Raw genomic sequence first — 19,760 nt, 5'->3', positions numbered from 1 at the left:
TTTGAAATACTTTAAAATGTAAAAATCTAACCAAAGAAATAGGTACACATGAATAGAGAAATGTTTACACCATAGCACTGCTGAATTCTCAAATCTGATTGGTCAGAAGGTGTTGATTCATTGTCTATAACAGCGGCTCTGATAATAATTTTGGCTGAAAGATTTATATTAATGCACATGTTCTAATATGTTATCGTTTCTCTAGTAACATTGTGGGTTTTCTGTTTTCTGCGAGGAGATGTTTATTTAGCATTTTTTGTAAGGAGTCTCCAGTGTCAGAGTTAAAGCTGTAACTTTAAGTTTTCTGACATAAGAAAATCTTCAGAACAGGACTTCAGGACTTTGTGATTCCTATGTATCATGACAAGCTGAATTGTGTTTGGTCAAAAGTGAGAAAAAAAAGAAGCTGGTGAGGGAACGACTGTTTAGAGCAGTGTTTATAACTTTTTGTCTCCACCCACAACATTCAAAGTAACTATAAATGGATTAAAAAGTATGATGTGATGTTCTGTAAGTAATAAAAAATGTTAGCGTGGGATGTGCCCTAATCATCTTCAGGGGTGTTTTATTCCTTTCTTAACAAATTGAGATAGAAATGTTAGAAATGACTTTCTAGATGGAACAATCTAGATCTAATCAAATCAGCAAAGTCCAAACTTTTTTTTTTTATTAGTCTAATTATGCACTTTAGGCACCACCACTGTTTGTGGGTGTTTTTTTACCCTTAGGCTTAATGGTTTCACACTCCACGTGCTCCTGCCTTTAATAAAACACTCATTAGAGCTGCATTAGGATGTTATAAACTATAATTAAGTTACCATATTAATTGCTATTATGTTTGATTTTATTTGGTCTGTCGTAGTGCTAGTTATTAGACTGCAATAAAACATAAAAAAATTTCCATGTGTTCAAAAACCTTCCATTTGATGTATTTGTGTGTATATTGCATGTGTGTCTGTAAGACAGACAGACCTTCGTGCGGTGTGATGATCATCCGCTCTGAATGTGTAGTACAGCGTTTTTTTGTGGTAGAGCTGAAAGACGCCGTCTGTGTCGTCGCCCTCGGATTGATCAGACAGCTTCACTGTGAAACCCTGAAGAGGCAAACTCTCACTCGCTACTTTATCCTGAAGAGAAGGCGAGAGAGAGGGAGAGAGAGAGAGAGAGGTTCAGTAATGAACATGAATGTGACAAATCAATGGAAAGATAAGCAATGTGATTTGGCTTAATCATGAATTGGAGTGTGTACATGTAGATATCATCTGCTGGTTGGGAGAGAGTTGAAGACAGTTAATTGTGCTTGTATGTGTGTGTGTGTGTGTGTGCGTGTGTGTAGAACACACTAGGTCCCTTCATTACTCAAGCTGTATTGTTATCATGCAATTTGACTGTGTTTACATGTACACTAATAATATAACTGTAATTAAAGCTCAGATGCTCATAATATAACTGTTAAAGTTTCCATGCTAATATACCTGTTATTATAGCTTTTATAAGCTTTAATCAAGATAACAAATAAAGACACCCTGAGTTTAACTTGACCAGTTATCACAAATCTGATATGTTTAGCTTCTCTACATCTGTGTATTTGTACAAACAGAACTGGAGAGAAAAAAGGTTGTCATGGAAGCAGTAAATAGGTTGCAAAATGGCTGTAGAGGTGCATATGTTATGTATTAAGAAAAAAGAAAATGGGTGATTTGTTATAATCTGACTCATGAAAATCCAAACTTTTTACATTATCAGATTACTTAAGCTCATATAAACATGATGAAATTATTGCCAAAAATCTGCACATATTTAATGTGACCTTATGAGGATATTTGGCTAGTCCCCATAAACAGATTTTCTAAAACTGGAAGCTTTTGTAATAAAGACATTTGGTTATGTCTGTGGTTGGGTCTAGGTGTAGCATTATCACTGTGTGTGTGTGTGTGTGTGTGTGTGTGTGTGTGTGGTGGTGTAGGAGACTCGGTGTCCCCTCACCTCTCGAGCTGTGAAGGTGTAGAGCACCTTGTCTTTGAGCAGGAACCACAGCCTCTTCCATTTCCGCTTGCTTTTCTTCCGCCTCTGCAAACTCCCACTCATAGTGGAGCCTTCAGCGCCCACCGACACCTACACACACACACACACACACATATACATATATATACACACACACATGCACACAAAAGTATAACACAGAGGAATGGGAAGGAAACAAACACACAAATAAAGAGAGAGAGAGAGAGAGCACAGTAATACCTGAGCGAGGGGTGATGTGCTGCTCTTTCTGTTCTTCCACAGGCTGGGAGGCTGCAGGCTCTGAAATACAGCGGACAGAGGTCTACTGGAACGCTGTGTGTGTGGACTCGCACTACCACACGGAACAGGAACATTCCCACCTATACACACACACACACACACACGAAACATGACTCACAGCTTAGAAGTGTCTGAAGACGTGCATTTATTTTAACTGATTACAGTTTGATGCCACTACCAACTGGACTATTTTTATTCACTAATCAAAAAACAATATTTTTCAAGACTACATTATTTACGACTTTCAAAAATGGGAGAAATGTTCAAAAGAAAAAAAAACATATATTTGAATATCCTGGTCACCAGGGCTGTTTCTTGGCACAAGGGTTATAAGTGGTTGCTTAGGGACCTTGGACCACCAGGGGGTGCCATGATTTTTTAAAATAGATGCTTTCATATCATTTGGTAAAAAGATTTATTGCTGTATTCCACTTACCTCAGGAGTTTTTTTTTTTAACCTCTGTGCATTTGAGCTACAAATTGGTTTGTTAGCAATAATCTAGCCAGCTAACTGTGATTGATATTAATTTTAAATATATTAATTTAATATTAATTTAATAACATATTAAATGTTATAGAGTTAATAGGCTAATATGTCTGTATGTTGATTGCTCTAAATGAAATACTCACATATACAGTATATCGCATTTAAAAGTAAAGAAGTGCTGCTTTGTTTACTATTGATGCTGTGGGCAGCCATTTTGATTTGATGTCCCTTGATGAACTTGAGGAGACCAGCCTGAGTTTATGAATAGGGATTAGGTTTTCTTTTGCTTTGGTAAATTCTGAGTTATGAATTTTAGTCGAATGTAGTATTAACATAAGACAGTCGCAGGGCCCCCTTGTGATGTGAAAAGAATAGAAACTGCAATTACACAACTAAGTCAGGTAACTAACGTCAGAAGACCACGAAGAAACAGTGATCGTAAAGTGTTCTATATGCTATATGGAGGAAAAATGCAAAAAGAAAAAAGCAGAAAAGGAGAAATGGATGTTGGATATAAAATTCTTATGATTATATTATAGAAGATTTTTCCTAAAAAAAAATCAAGCAAGCAGAGAAGTGTTAAAGTGTTATTAGCTCACACAGCTTTACTCAGGGGTAAAAACTTTTTGGAAAACATGCCTCTTTTCTTGAGCTCGGTGTAACAGCGGTCACACACTTTAGCCATTCGATCCTTCAGATACTTCAACGGGTATCTGTTTCTGGAGCAGGAACGACACACCACCTGCAGGTGGGAAACAGAAGTGTAATTAATAACTTAGCTGAATTTAGCGTATTATTTTTGTTATATGATTATTTGCTTTATCATACTTTAATATGCTTTAGCTGATAAAAACATGTCTTAAATCATGATTTTAAAATCATATGATTGTTAAATTGCCATTCTATTAAATATTTATATGTATATGACATGTAACACCTATAGCAATATTTCAAATCTGTTACACTGTACGTGCGCAGGGATATTTTGTGGTACTGTTGTGGATGAGTAGGTGTCAGGTGTCTGTGAGATTGCGTGTGTACCTTGCCACACGCGTTGCACTGGTGCCTGCGCAGAGTGAGACTGAAATCTGATGCGCAGTTCATGCACATCATGGCGTGAGAGATGGGCACCAGGACAGGTGCGGCTTCTCCCAGAGACATCCAGAGCTTCTCTCTCGCCTGGAAACACCACGGAAAATGTCCCACATCACACAGGGATACACACTACATCCACCGAATACCCCGTGTACATGTATGAAGTCAGCACTTGGGTTAGGAAACCGGAAACTAAGCCTGACACAATCTCTCTCTCTCTCTCTCTCTCTCTCTCTCATACACACACACACAGCAATCTAAGTTTAAGTAGGTAAAGATGGTGATCACCTCGCTGGAGGAGCTGAACGTATTGAGGCCTGCGGCGTGGTCGGCTATAGCTCGGCTCAGAGTGTGGAACCAGTCCTCCCTCTCTCCTACAGAGCTGTGGAAAGAAAGAGAGACAGAGAGATTGATATAAACTAGTGTTGTTTATCCACATGTTGATATAAGAAAAATTGCTGAAATACTACAAAAGGTCTTTAGACTTCACTGAAATGGTGTACTGATAAATAAAAGATGTCACATTAAACATAATTTTCAAATAAATCATGACCAAGCAAGTGTGTATTCAAGTATCTGCATGATTCTGTGTGCTTGGCCTGCACTATTTTGATGACTGATTCATTGATGTTCACAGATTGTGGTTACCAGATGGAAAAAAATGAGTTTTGGGTTCATATAATTTGGCATGCTTCTGTTATCAATTTACAATTTCTACAATTTTCTGGAAACTTCAGTCTACTCGGCATGTCATCTTGTTGCTCCTCTTTAAAATGTTCACGCTGATAAAAACGTTTTATTTTTGCATTTTTCTTTTGACAGATTTTTTTGGAAATACTTTTGAATTTTGCTGAACATTCAACATTGGAGGGAAAGATGGCTAAGTGTACACCTGATAAAGGATGCGCATGTGCAAACGAGTATAAAGACGACTCCATACCTGGCTGAGAGGGTGATGGTGACATCATTGACCTCTATCCTTATTGTGTTGAGGACGTTATCGATGACCGGTTTGCTAACCTTCATGCACACACACACACACCCATACAAGGACAGTGTTAAAGGAATCACGCCACCAGATATCAAATGTACACACTTCTTCTACAGCCATGACATGTTTCTTGCCCGGGTTTTTGTGCACTGGAGCTTGGACACTAATTTAGCTAATAAGTAACATAAAATATGTAAAAATTCAGGTTCTTCAGTGTTGCCCCTCACGCTTTCTGACATTGTTTAGGTCTTATAGATTACTATAATCTATAACAATTACTTTAATTTGGTATCACTCCACCTCCTTGGTCACGCTTCTCAACGTTTAATGGCATAATTCCACCAGAAAACTGGAGATTATGTGTATGATATTGAAGTTCCAATTTTTTTTTTCAAATTTTTTAAAACCATTTATTTAAAAATGAGATTACATAACGTATCGACAACAACTAAGTTACAATGATAGCTTAGCAAGTGAAGTGAAGAAGCAAATCTAACGTTTCTCATTCTGAGATTATTATATAACAAATATAAGAACACTGAGCATATTTCTAGGCATAGAAATAATACTTTCAAGTTTAAAATGATCTTATTCTATCTAGAAATAATCTTATATTTATTTTAAAACCATCTAATAATGAGAATGTGCCAATGTGTCTCTGTTTTTTTTATATATTTTTTACATGTGCATAATATTTTCCCCTCTTTTCTCTCAGTTTTTTATTTTTAGTTTTAAAATTGATTCTGCTTTCTTTTTCATTTTCTCTTCCTTTTCTTTCCTTCCCCTTTTCTCTCTCTCCCTCAAAAGTGGCTTAAATAGCCCCAGAAAAATCTGTTTTATATGTGTGTGTGTGTGTGTGTGTGTGTGTGTGTGTGTATGTGTGTGTGAAAAAGATTTGAGGTTAGCTTAGGAATTTAATCACTAAAAGAAGCAAATTTCAGGCATCTAACATGTCTTAGATGAATAATTAAACAAAGAGTCAAATGAAATTATGTACATTTTCTCTATTAAGCATTCAGCAACTAAAATTCTGCAAAACTGCTGAATGAAAGGAGCTGAAATGTGGATTGTACCTTCATCCCACTAAGAGGAAGAGTATTCTTCATCCTGTATTTCCCATCCTGCTGAGGGTAGGTGTACAGGATCATGTCATTCATCTGCAACACACACACACACACACACACACCAGGGTTATGAGTCTTGTCTCATATAACTCCAAATTATATAATGTACACTGCAACTAATTATTTATTAATATAAATCTACATACAAACTACACAGACTTCCACAGCCTGGCATTTCTATTTTTCACCAGAAGAGAGCAGTATAAGGTTGTTATTTTTCCACTTTCCTCACATTCTGCAACATTATGCATCTCTGTTTTGATCCCTGAGAGCACAGTTCACACGCTGCACACAATAGATATAGTTTATCTTATTTGCTTGACTTGACAATGATATTGTAATTGTGGGAACCCATACTTACACATATTCTCTCTCTCTCTCTCTCTCTCTCTCACACACACACACACACACACACACGCACTCACTTCTTCAAACCATTCATTGTGTTTTACTTGACAAATTTAGCATCAGACAAAAGCAATGACATCATTGGGACGCACAACGTGCAGTGCCCCAAACATCCGTATCTCAGAGACAGCATCCAGGAATTCTGCACCAGAGATTCAGAGAAAGAAACCTGGGCGGAGGCTCTAAACAGCGACAACAAAAAAGCAATAAAAACAGCAGACGCAACACCCATGAGGAGTATACTGCCACACGCCTGTTCTCTCTCACGCTTAGCAAATCATGTAGAAATTCCATGACCCAGCTGCTTCGACTTTAAGACAGATTAACATGACAGTTCCTCGTTCCGGACAGCTCTGAAGGTCAGTACAGGTGATCACAGCGGTGGTTCCGTTCCCTAAACAGCTCAGCTTTGCACTTGGATTGTATTTCTGAGTAAAAATCATCTGCTGTCAGACTTTAATAAATAAAAATTGTAACTGTTAGAAAATCAAAAATTAGCACATTTAGCACAAACCCCAAATGTTTATCCAGTATAATTTTCTGCACCAGTAATATTTTCTATTGGATATTATATAATGTTAGAAGTATGACTATTCCAGATTTCCTTTATATCATTTATATAATGCAAAAAAACTCATAGAAACAGCACCCCTTTTTTTAGGCCCATATCAGATCCATGCAACTGAAAGCTCCTTTTTTCTCATAGCAGTGATATTGCTGTGACTTCTAAGCAAAAAAATAATGTTTTCAGAGCATTGACAGTTGATGGATTTTACCTGTGTAGAATACAAATATGTGTGTATGATTTGTAAGCAGGGATGCGCCGGCGTACCGGTCACAGCATGAGTGATGGCTCTCACTGCTGCATTTGACTCGCTTTCATTTATTACTCTATAAATTAAAGTTGAACCGAGACAGCCGTCTTTACTCGTGGACCCTGTGACATCAGGTCTGACTCGCAGCCAGCATTACAGACGCAATCATCAGTCATATAAACTCAAACTGTGGCATCAATCAGGGACACAGAGTCAATAGAGGGATCATAAAGGAGAAAACAAGAGGGAGGAGACGGCAAGAGAGATAGACGAGACAACTGTGAACAAACAGTGGTGTATTTAGAGCAGTAGTATGTGTGCACAAGTATGTGCATGCATGACATATGATTGCACATCAGGGATGCACAAATCATAAATTCATTAGCTAGCATATCAGACACGTGAAAGCTCCAATGAGCTGCCCAGACTCATGTTTTGGTTTCCCAGAAACCTATAAGCTAACCGTTTCTGAACATTTGGGGCCCCTAAGTGACAACTTACCCACCCAATCATATTATTTTACATGCAAGAATGAATAGAACTAATACTTCATTATGTTAGATGAGGGAAAGCACTTCCTACTCTGTATAGTTAGCTACTAACTTTTTCCATTTCAGTTACATCAACAAGTGGAACCAAGAAAGTGGACAAATCAACTAAACCTAGTTAATCAGTATTACTTTCTTCACAGTGTTTCTCCTCTTCTTTTTTTTTTGCGCACTTCCACCCCAAATAGATATAAACGCTTCATGGTCGTTGCTTCTTTGTGATCTTTAGTTGTATACATTGCAATTTTTATTCCTTCACACCCCTGCTACTGCCTGATGCATAAACAATTTTGCCAAACGATAGTAAAGTGTGCTTTTTTGTATATCTGTTTTAAAAATCATGGTGCACCCCAGTGGTCCGAGGTCCATAAGTAGTGACTTACACCACTTTCTAGCAAGAAAAAGCGCTGAGGGAGCGTAAATTAACCCCAATATATGACTAGACTCTGTGTAGCCATAATGAAACCTAAATCCAGCTTCTAGGTGGATGAAGCCTGAAGCTCTTTCCCATGTATTAGTGTGCGCTTGAATGTAGCTGAATGTCACTAGAGGGTTCTGCTGACTGTCTTGTCTGGCATTAAAAAGGAAACCGTCATCCACCAAACATCCTGGGAGGAAACAAAGCCTCGAAAAACAAAAGCAGCTGAGAGAGGAGTGTGAGTGAGAGTCTAGTGGAGAGGCTCTTAAACCTGACACGGTTGTGATTAAATCTCTGTAGCAAACTGTCACGCAAGTCAAGGTAGGAATGACAATCAACTGAACATGTCCGTGTTCAGGGATTAAAGGAGCAGTTTGTAATTTTTAGAGCCTTGTGAGGTGAATCAGATTTAAAATAAACACCTGGAATAAACACCAGAATTAAAATAAAATAAAAACCTTGAAAGCCTTCCCTTTTCCTCCAAAACTGGCTCCATGTATTATGTTGAAATTACTTATATATGTTTTGTGGCTTGTCTTATTATGAAAAGGAGGAAGAGATTCTTTCTGGACCAGAAAAACCTGAAATGAAGAAACTAGCATGATCCTTTACATGGAAATATTGCTAAACAAAGTTCTGAGATGCTCTAAGAAGAAAAGCGACAAGATTTACCAAGAACAGATGTCGAGGCTGTCGGCTCTTATGGGAGACCTTCATAAGCGTGCCCTCTTTCACAAACACCTGGAACACACGCACGTGCGCACACCCACACACACCCACACACACACACACACACGCACACAGAGCAGATGGTCGTCTCATATGAGTGTCATAATGTTTTATCAGTGAGGTGCCACAGTAGTAATCTCATTGCTAGATGTACTGCTGTGCTTGGAATGTATCATCATATTAGCCTAATAAATGACAGAATAAATAAATAAATAAACACTTTTTAAAACTTTTTAATCTTCAATTTTCTCATCTCATATCTGCTCATGTGGGTAGGAATCAGAGAGTGACAAAGATAGGAAGTGAGCATGTCTGTATGAAGCACTCACTCTTCCTGGCTGCAGCAAACATCTCTTCCCCTTCACGCTGTACTCAATGTGGACCAGACGCAGCAAGTTCTCCTGGGAAACCGCGAGAGAGAGAGAGAGAGAGAGAGAGAGAGAGAGGGGAGGACAGAAAGGGAGTGGGAAAGAGACAGGAGGACAGAGAGATAGGAAAATACGACAGAGAGAAACAAAATGAGATGCTCTTTAAGCCTTTGTTTGTTCTGCAAATGAGAGGGAGGAAGACGGAAAGGAAATAGCTGTTCGGAAATGAATAGCAGTGCGAGAGATAGAGGAATCCTCTGTGTGTGTGTGTATATGTATGTGTGTATTTGGGAAAGCCTGTGTTCCAGTCTGTGTGTATTTGGGAAAGTCTGTGTTTCAGTCTAGGCCTCATTCCACTGCACACTATGCTCTTTGTTTCGGAACATCTGGCACGTTTTGATGACATCATCTCTCCCCGCCCTTGACCGTAGTATCATGCGGTAAACATTTTGCCAGAGCAGAGAACCCACACACTCATACGCACGAACTTACCCCTTCATTTAGGTTGTCATTGGCCTGGTCTGCAACCTCTGACACAATCACCAACGCAGCTGCGTGTAAAAGCAAATTAGAAACGGCGTAAAAATCACAAAACTTTCATTGTCTGTGTGTGTGCTCAGCAAAATGTTTTCACAAAGGATAGTGGAAGATGAGTAACCGACCAGCCTTGCTTTGCCAGGGAAGCCGTAAATCTAGTTATGCAGAAAAAGCCAACACTGCTTCATGCTTGGAAAGTCATACCTTTTTTTTTTACAACTTCCTTTGTATGAAATGGAATAAAATCTTATAAATTTCTCATGAGTTTGAGTTTAAAAAAAAAAACAACAACCCAGTATGAACCAGCTAGTTGGCATAGTAACATAAAAGACTAATTGCTGTAATGTCTGGGATGGAAAATTTATTTATTCCTCTTACAGTACAGCAATTGCAATAAACTTGAATTGATTATCAATTAAAAATGCCATGTTGTACTTTTCATACGTTTGGCTTTAATACAATCTACTGTTAGAGCTGCCGTTATAGAAAATGCTGGTCACTTCTGGCCAATCAGATTGGAGAAGTCAGCAGTGCTGTGGTGTAAGTATAATGAATAATATTTTTTTTTTAATGCTTAAACATGTAGGGAAGAGAGGAGAACAATACCTTGTGTGTCTTCATATTCTTTAGAGTCAGGGGAGAGGTTGTTTAAGTAATCTGGAAAGAATGAAACGGAGGTACAAAGCAAATCTTGAGTGCCAAATACCAGAAAACTCCCAGTCTGAGTCGAATAAGAAATATGGGGAAAAAAAATCCCAGAATTCAAATAAAGATCTTTCTACTCCCCTCTACTTGTCTACACATTCACAATTATGTCCAGGTTACCTGTGAGAAGCATGCGGTATTGGAGTACACGCACGATGATCTGCAGCAGCTGGTGTTTCACAGGAATCTGCACTCCCTCTGAATTCTGCTGCTGGAACACACACGTGCATACATCACTTACAAATGTGTAATGTAAATGCATCGCAATACAGTCTGACACAGATGTGTGTAACCCACACAGACATCCTGTCATGACCTTCAGCCTACAACACCCAGATCATAGATACCAAACACAACTACCAAAGAAAAAAAAATCATTCCAAGGACAACCGGTGACCTTTCCTTACATCGTGACTGCAGGCAGAGACGGAACCTCAATAAATCTCATTCTTTTCCTCAATTATTCATTATTCACAGTGAAAAAAAACTGAGAATGAGTGAATTGGTCAGGCAAAAGGAGAGTGCAAAAATCAATCAAACCTTAATTGACTTGGACAAGTCTTTGTTCAGGGTGACTCGGAGGAGCCTGCAGGCTCTGAGGGCATGTTGGAGGTCAGATAACTCTCTGAGATCGGGCTCGGGGATAAACAGATATTCAGGGAGCGAACCGCAAAGCAGGTTCGATAAAGAAAGGTTATAATTAGGTAGGACATGACCTGTGAAAGTACACTAATGTGTATGAATTCACAGGGGAGGGTTGTATGGTTTGAGATAAATGATTTCTGTAAAAGTGTAACAGAAAGCCACAGACACCAATCATGCAATTATCTAATCATGTGGTAGCAGGTCAGGTAACAGGTCAAGGGCTCAACGATCTCAAACAACCACTCTTTACATCCGTGGTGAGCAGAAAAGCATCTCAGAATGAAAAACACATCATACCTTGAGGCTTGATGGGCTACACTAGCAGAGGACCATGTCTGGGGTTCCACTCCTGACAGCCAAGGACAGGAATGTGTGGCTACACTGGGTACAGACATCCTCAAACTGGACAGCTGAACGTTGGAAAAATACCAGGTGATGTTTTTCCAATTTCAGAAAATTGGAAAAGGTCCAATTTTGGTGAGCCTGTGCCCACTGTAGCCCCAGTTTCCTGTTCTTGGCTGACAAGTGTGGTACCCGCTGTGTTTTCTGTGCCCATCTGCCTCAAGGTTCGACTTGTTGTGCATTCTGAGATGCTTTTCTGCTCGCCACGGTTGTAAAGAGTGGTTATACAAACTGAACAATAACAATCAGGCTTCCAGATTTTCTTATACCAAACCTGGTCCTGTTGCTTCAGAAGTGATATGATCAGATTACACAGATTACAGGACCATGAATGTATGTTTAACAGCAATCATAATATTGTGGCATATCTGAATATGAGGCATGGCTTTATACATTACCAGCTGTAGCTTTTATCATAATAGCCAAATTAATTTTTGTCCATATAATTAGCTACCAGTGAAGACAGTGTTGAGTTGAAGTAATTTAGTTATTTCATTCATTTCATAAATGCAAGAAGTATTGATCTCTCTTGCTTTTCTACCTCAGAGAGTTCCAAGGGCATTTCACACTTGAGTCTGTACCCCAAATCAATTCAATTCCAGTTCCTTTTGAACAACAAATCAATTGCACAGTTTTTATTGGTTCTTCTTTTCATTTTTATTGACTTCTTAACTTTTTCCAACACTGACCCATGGTCTGGGTGAAGCATTTTAGCCAAACCTGTTTGATTACATGCAAAAACAGTAACGACAGTGCTTATAAAGCTTATAAAGTTATAATTCAAACATCTTCTAGTTGTATCTCAAGAAAGCGTTCAGTTTAATCTGCAGACCAAAACATTTGACGTCATTGTGATATGTGAAACAGGAAGAAACATGATGTCTGGTCCTGGGATTGTATTGTGTTCATACAGGGCGTGGTCTACACTCAAATTCGTGAGAAATGAGCTCCAGATCAACATTTTTAAATAGATCAGAGATCTGTTTGCTGGGATAAAATGCCCTACATCTGTCAGATTACACACATCATCGATTCACAGAAATATAGCAGTCATTTTGGGATGAAATTTTCTCAGGAAAAGAGAGGGGAAAAAAACACAGAAATTGCACATTATTAATGAAGCACTCTTCACTTTATCTCCACATGTCAAAAGAAATACAGTGTGAATAGGCCTTAAAATGCTCTTTGTATCATTCCATTCTCCTTTAATCTTCTGCCTGTCAAAACCTAGTTTTATTTTCTCGTCATCATGCTGCTGTAATCATCATTCCTACATTCTTTCTCCCTCGCCGCACTCAGATGAATGCCCCCTTGAGATTCATTAGTTTCTCCTCCCTTTCCATACATCATATTTATTTGCTCCTTTCATTTAACCTCTAAAGCAGATTGAGTAGAGTAACCTGACCTGTGTGTTAAATCCCTCTCGTTGTCCTGAGAGCTAGCGCTATGATTGCAATCCAATTGACATTAGTGCTGAAGAAGTGGACTCTTCAGCCAGCCAGTGTGTGTTTCCTTGTGTGTGTGTGTGTGTGTGTGTGTGTGTGTGTGTGTGCATGTGTGTGTGAGTGAGTGAGTGAGGGCTGATATTTAGCACCTTTGAGCTGCACTGGAAGTGAGCCAGCCATTCAGAGGGACAGTGGCCGATGCCAGCGTGCAGATAAGCTACACAAATCACCGTGGCAGTGCGAGCTGAGGCAGCGTCTGTGCCCGGAGCTGATTTAATTCAAAGGAGGCTGCTTCACTAATTAGCTTTTGTCCGGCTCATTGCCTGGATGTGTGTAACAGACTCGTTGTGTCTGTATCTAACCTCTTCCACCTGTATGTTCTAAGAGGCTGCAATTGCCCAAATTAACTTACACACACACACACACACACATGCACCAACAGACTAAAGGCACAACATATCAAGCATATCAAGCGCTGCTACTAGCACAATGTGCTGTTTTGTAGTAAATGAAAATGTAATCATTAGCAAACTGCAGGATATATGGTTATTGGAAAAGAATCAACTTTTAGGGAAGCACCTGATGTATCCATGCTCCATATGCTTCATCTTTCAATTCCTTTGAGTGCTCTTTAAGTACTGATAAGTCTTTAATTATTGTGGACATTGATCAATTTCTGAGTCACAGGAGACAGAGCGAAGACTCAAGATGGTACCAGTCCGAGTATTGAGAAGAACTTCATGTTTCTCTTTTTTCTCATTCCTAGTTTTTCCAAGTAAATATGTCTGAGTTTTTTGTTTGTTTGTTTGTTTTGTCCTTTTCTTCTGATTCAAGCAACAGATTAAACTTTTTTATTGTTAGAGAAACCTAAATAAAGAGACTGTTTGGGATTAAATCCACCTACACACATACCAAAGGTGATTCATCCTCCCCTGGCTACTGCAAGAAACTGGAGAACTCAGCACGCAAGATGCTTTCTGTAGTATTATAATACACTCTTGAAATCCTTAAGGGTTCTTCAGTCATCTCTTTGGTGAAAGCTTTAAAGGTTTTATGTAGAACCCATATAGGTTAACAGTGTTTCCATATCATTTTATGGAAGCAAAGTATCCTTAGGTATCCAATTGATTTTCTAAGAGTGTAGGTCAGGGAGTTACTAATATACAGTAAAAGAAAAAGCAATGGGCTTAAGGTATGTGGAAGGATGTTTGACTATGCTTTAAAGAATAGATGAGTGAAAGTCAACCACGCAATTTTGGTAAAAGTTTGGTATCAACCCGGACTCCTAAAGTTTAAAGTGGAATTGTACCAGAAAGTTGGTACTTTGTGAACTTAGACTGTCCCTGCTATATCACCAAATTGAAAGACTTTACTGGCCTAACAGCTCCAGGACAAAACCAAGAAACAAGTGCGGGACACCAAAAGGTCTTGCAAATATGGTTCATTGGCAAAAGATTCACTTAGACACAAAGGTGAATGAATCAGTACCAATCATTGCCATGCACTGAATCATTTCTTTTGTTCAATTGCTGCCAACAATCTTCACAATCGCAAACTACAAAATTTAAATGTGGAAGTCAAAGCACTATGTTTCCAGGTTTGACAATTGCACGTGCATTGAACTGGATGAACTATATCCCTTGAGTCAGTGAATTTTTTATGAATCCTGCTCGAGCTGGGGATTTCCTGCAATAGTAGACTGTGTTGGGCTGGGTGTGAAAAATAATTCTTCTAAACATGGACATACAAGCACATTACAAAATAACCCAAAACACAGGTACTCTATACCTGGGCAAACCGTGCAAATAAATTAATTGGACAATGATTCAGGATGGACAAGAATTCATCCGATTGAAGAGAATCAAATGATTCAATTCACTAAAAAAGACTCAAAAATTCCGTCTGTAATGTGTTGGTGTAGCGATTGCATTTTCGTTAAGAGGAAAAGTACGTACATTTCAGGTTTTTGATAACTTATTGCGTAATAGCCAGTCCACACACATGTATATTGCTATAATTTTGTTCTTTAAACATCTTTAAATCTACTTATCAAGGGTACATCATACTTATAGATGTTCGAAATCATAACGGAATCTGTTTAGACTCGGACTTGGAGCGGTCATGTTACTGTGTCCTATTCAGGTTAACTAAAGACTTATAGACTCTGCTTGACAAGAGATTAAACAATGAACAGTGCAACTTTGTCTACAGGCAACAAGTAAAGGAGCAAATCGGCTCTGATTAGAGAAGTGAAGGAATCAATTGAGGAGCAGTTAAAGGTAATTGAGAGGAGAGAGAGGAAGAAGAGAGATGTAAGGATGTTCATTTAAACAGTGTTGACCTTTTGAGGCTTGCACAGCAGTTCTATTGATGAAAAAGAAGCTGTGCTGAAAAAGCAGTTTCTCTCTGTAGGATTGTCAATGGTGTGTGTGTGTGTGTGTGTGTGTGTGTGAAGCTGTGTATAGTCCCGGATATAGTGCTCTGTTTAAGAGAGAGGTGTCCAGTGCTGAGCTAAAATTTTCAAATTGATATTCAGAACTATTTCATTTGCTTAATAAACATAAACCAAATCCAAATTCATTTACAATATGTGTCCACGTTGAATTGAGCTTTGTTTTCATGTTGTCTTTCAAGAACAGCCTATATTTTTAAGTTTTTTCACGTTTCAATATGCCATGTTAAAGTTTCTCGAGTTTCTTAAATTCAAATATAGCTACTTTCAGCACAAATACATTTTCTTCTGATTTTGTGCCTAGTATATTTGTTCTTTACAATTTTTTTTACAATCTTGTAGCAAATTTTTAAGTTTGTAAAACGGTACGTTAGATACATTCCCGCGAGATCACTTGGTTCATCAAACATAAATTGCCTGATCATTCAAAAAAAAAATGTGGAAAAAGAGGCAAAGTACAATTTCATTTAGCATCAAGTCAAATTCAGGGATTTTCTAGACATTCTTAGCAGTTACTGAGCAAAAAAAATAAAAAAATTGAGAACACATTAATTTGACATTGTATTATTATTATTATTATTTTAAATTTAATTCTGTTTATAGCCTTTTTTCCCTCAGTTCTATTTTCTCAATTAATGTTTGTAAAATTTTCTTTCTATAAGCCAGTGTAGTTGTTCTGTAAAGCACTTTTTTAACAAAAAAAAAAAAAATCAACAATCAGTGTTTACATAGTCTTACATGTGTTATACAGTATTTCTAAGTTGTAATTTCTCCTTTTCCTACTTTTATAATTTCCTTTGGTATTACCCTCTATCTTCTCTGTCGTAGTTATTTGCTACAGTTCAGTCTTCTGATTTTGAATAAATAATTTTATTATTAACAGCATTACACTTTCAGATTTTCTTATCACATAGCACTACTATCAAACACTTCACTTGCTCTAATACACACCTATAAATATTAAAAATATTATTGATTTACAGCACAGAAGATGAATGTGGATGTTGTGTTTCCAATATCTGATGTATTTTCACAAAACTAGCTGCTGTAACTAATATTTTAAGTTGGTATAAACGCTATAATACATCACTTTGCACCTTGCATAATGCTGATGTTGCTGTAATATATCACGGATACTGTTGTAAGCAGCTATAAAATCTCTGTAATTTGAAAGTGCTCATAGATTAGATCACGTTAAACAAACTCTGACACCATCATCTGCTCAGAACAGTGGCTTATTTCACCATTCATCACTGTCTCTCTGTCACAGCTATAGATTGATTAAGCCTTCCAGAAAACCCCCCACACTTTAAGAACTGCTGAATACAGATGCTCATGAATATTAATGAGCCAGGACAGTTGGCCTCTTGTCATTGGAGATTCTAATCTCTGTTTAGACGTGTGGTCATTGAATGCACCGAATATCTTACGATGCGTATTCAGAGACCACACGTGAATAAGGATCATGCACAGACCTCTGTAAATCTTTTTGGTAACACTTTCTGTGAATCCTGCATTCATAATGCATTTTAAATGCATTTATATCATGTTATATACAGCACAGAACACTGTATAATACATGCCTTCCATAAGCCTAAATAAACACTCATATAGTAGCATGAATAACACTGTATAAAGAATGTGTATATGACTTCATATTGTCAGGTTCATAAGAACGCTGTAAACACATTCACTTGAACCTGTAATGACTTGTCATAATGCTCTATTATGTGTTATATACTGTACAATGCATCTTAATGTGCTATAGGTATTATACAAGATTGTTGTAATCTTACATGATGAAGTTGTAACTTCATGCATTATAATGTGTTATTCATGAACCTATAGCTATTTGTGAGTAATTTTGCAGGCTTATGACAGGGGTTATAAGGTATTATTTATGCTACAGCATATAATACATTATAAATTTATTTATAATGCATTATGAATAAAGAGTAACACTCTATGAAGGTCATATCTATAACTGTGAGCCCATTCATATCATGCTAATTTGCATTTATAAGGCATTATACACATGGTTATAATTATTTATGAAAATGCATCACACTTTATAGCTATCTTTATTATGCATTATGAATTTGTCAAACATTTTGAGATTGTATAATGCCATATGAATGCATTATAATATGTTATGAATGTGTTCATAGGTCACTACACAATACAATTTATAATGGCCTTCATAGAAAGTGTTCTCAAAGAAAGTGTTACCTTTTTTAGTACCTAAAATATTGACATCAGAGGTTTCGGAGCATACAGCAGGTCTACAAATATCGTTTCCACTGAAATCACATCCAATTCTCACCTCGAAGCGTTTGACGACATCAGCGAGGGCATTGCTCCGTCTGCAGCTCTCCTCCAGCAGAGCCATGCTGCGGTCATATCCGCCAATGTAGGTCACGAAAATCCCAAACTCCTCACGGTGCGCCAAAAAGACATCCACCATCTTCGGGCTCTCCTCCCTGAAGATGAATGAGTAGCATTAGACGTCTTTGCAACAGCTGCAGAGGGTATTCAAGGACATGTCCTGTCTTAATGATAGTACCTTTGTAGTGGATATATCTCCTCTTTCACATGAAGGTGTATGAGGACTAATCTGATGGAGCGTAGTGACACACATTTGGGAAACAGAAGTTGGCGGGGACTCATAATAGTGGCTTTGCTTTTTTAATTGCTGGTTTTCTAGGTGATTTTTTGATGCCTATCAAACTTGTGCATTCATATTTTATATGTATGAGTGCATTGTTTGAAGCAACATGCCATAAAATGTGCATTTGGTATAAATATGAATGTTGATCTAATACATTTGTCAGTGTAGTCATAATTTGAGTGGAGGTTTTCCTCCCTTAATTTGTCTTGTTTTGTGTTAGTTTAACATGTGTTATGTATATTTGTGTGGTGGTCTGTGAATGCCTAACGGAATACCATGGATAACAGCATGGAAATATTTTAAATACTTTCTAACCTTGTCTAAGCTATCTTCCCGAAAAGATCACATTTGGTAAGGAGCCAATTTAACACACCCAGTGGTAAAAAGAGTAAGTCTGTCTAAATATGTCTAAAACCTCACTAGCTAAGTGTGATTACCTCGCACAGTGAATGTCATGCTTTGATCCAGTTGTTGGATAGCTACGTGCTATAGCAAAATGTATATAAACTACATGACAATATATATATATATATATATATATATATATATATATATATATATATATATATATATATATATATACATACATTTGGGATATCCAGATTTCAAACTCCTACAACTTGAAATATAAAAAAAATCACCATGTGAAGATTGGCCATGAAAACGGTAAAAAAAATTGCAGAATTGTTGACAACCACCTAGAGAAAACAGTTACATAAAAACCTCACACGTAGTAATTCTGCGATGAACCAGGATATTGTAGCCCAAAACCTGGTTTTCAATTCCAGCAATAAGATAATGATCACAAATATACAACCAAATCATCAGAGAAATGCTGGTGAGAACACAAAATCAACGTTTTGCTATATGGCCATTTTGGTCTCTTAATTTATTGAAAAACTATGGTGTTAATTAAAGAGGTAGAACTATAGAAGGGAGCTGAAGAATATAAAGAAGCTTGAAAAAGTGTCCCAAACCTTGCTAGACAGGTTTGAGTAGGGCAGGTAGAGGCTAGTGCTAGTGTTGTGCTCTCCAGGCTAATTGTGTGGGTGCCAATAATTTCCATAGGGTTTGTTGGCATGGGAAAAAAATGCAAAAATGTTAGGCGTGAAAAATAAAAGTTAAAATAAAACCGTACAGCATCCCTATATGTTTAAGATCTCTTTGGACTTAATCATTTTACATTTCACATATTTTGCTCATTTTCTCGTAGGGTGCCAATAATTCTAAAATTCACTTTACATGGTTATTTGACAACCATAGTGAAATATTGTGCTTTACAGAGGTTAAGAGCATCAGTAGTGTATGTGTGTACTGTCGTTTCTCACCACTGTTGTATGCGGGAGTCCAGTTGTGTAAGGATGTGTGTGTGGAGCTGGTAGGCCTGAGGCAGGGTGCTGAGAATCTCGTCCATCCTCCCCTCCTCCACCACGGGCTTGCCGTCTTCCCCTACTGCCTCGTCCACCGCTGACCTGAAATCCTACACAGAGAATGAGAAGGAGAGAAATGTAATACAGACGTTATAGTAGATTGTGTAGTTTTATGTACTGCTAGCTCACATCTTCAAAGGTTACAAGGTTAACCTGATCACTTCTCCAAACAGGTTTCTGTCTTGTCTC

The 19,760-nt window shown here is 37.8% G+C and overlaps 1 protein-coding gene across 3 annotated transcripts in view; it reads right to left on the bottom strand.

Moving 5' to 3' along the window:
* Positions 1–19,760, bottom strand: part of fgd5a (FYVE, RhoGEF and PH domain containing 5a) — a 45,945-nt gene that overhangs the window by 2,425 nt on the left and 23,760 nt on the right. Inside the window, exons 6-20 of one of the 3 annotated variants that reach the window (XM_053227045.1) lie at positions 19,470–19,621; positions 17,797–17,953; positions 10,650–10,740; positions 10,431–10,481; positions 9,780–9,838; positions 9,249–9,320; positions 8,863–8,931; positions 5,951–6,034; positions 4,827–4,906; positions 4,175–4,268; positions 3,833–3,970; positions 3,431–3,533; positions 2,245–2,384; positions 1,987–2,115; positions 973–1,127 (exon numbers count right to left, since the gene is read on the bottom strand). In XM_053227045.1, coding sequence (XP_053083020.1) covers positions 973–1,127; positions 1,987–2,115; positions 2,245–2,384; positions 3,431–3,533; positions 3,833–3,970; positions 4,175–4,268; positions 4,827–4,906; positions 5,951–6,034; positions 8,863–8,931; positions 9,249–9,320; positions 9,780–9,838; positions 10,431–10,481; positions 10,650–10,740; positions 17,797–17,953; positions 19,470–19,621 — 1,574 coding nt within the window. The remainder of the gene's footprint in view (positions 1–972; positions 1,128–1,986; positions 2,116–2,244; positions 2,385–3,430; positions 3,534–3,832; positions 3,971–4,174; positions 4,269–4,826; positions 4,907–5,950; positions 6,035–8,862; positions 8,932–9,248; positions 9,321–9,779; positions 9,839–10,430; positions 10,482–10,649; positions 10,741–17,796; positions 17,954–19,469; positions 19,622–19,760) is intronic. The other 2 variants (XM_053227047.1, XM_053227046.1) reach the window with 2 other exon arrangements.

Source organism: Pangasianodon hypophthalmus, chromosome 20 (assembly GCF_027358585.1).
Source record: "Pangasianodon hypophthalmus isolate fPanHyp1 chromosome 20, fPanHyp1.pri, whole genome shotgun sequence".
Taxonomy (NCBI): Eukaryota; Metazoa; Chordata; class Actinopteri; order Siluriformes; family Pangasiidae; genus Pangasianodon; species Pangasianodon hypophthalmus.
The sequence above is the reverse complement of the archived record's forward strand: the minus strand, read 5'-3'. Positions and strand labels throughout refer to the sequence as shown.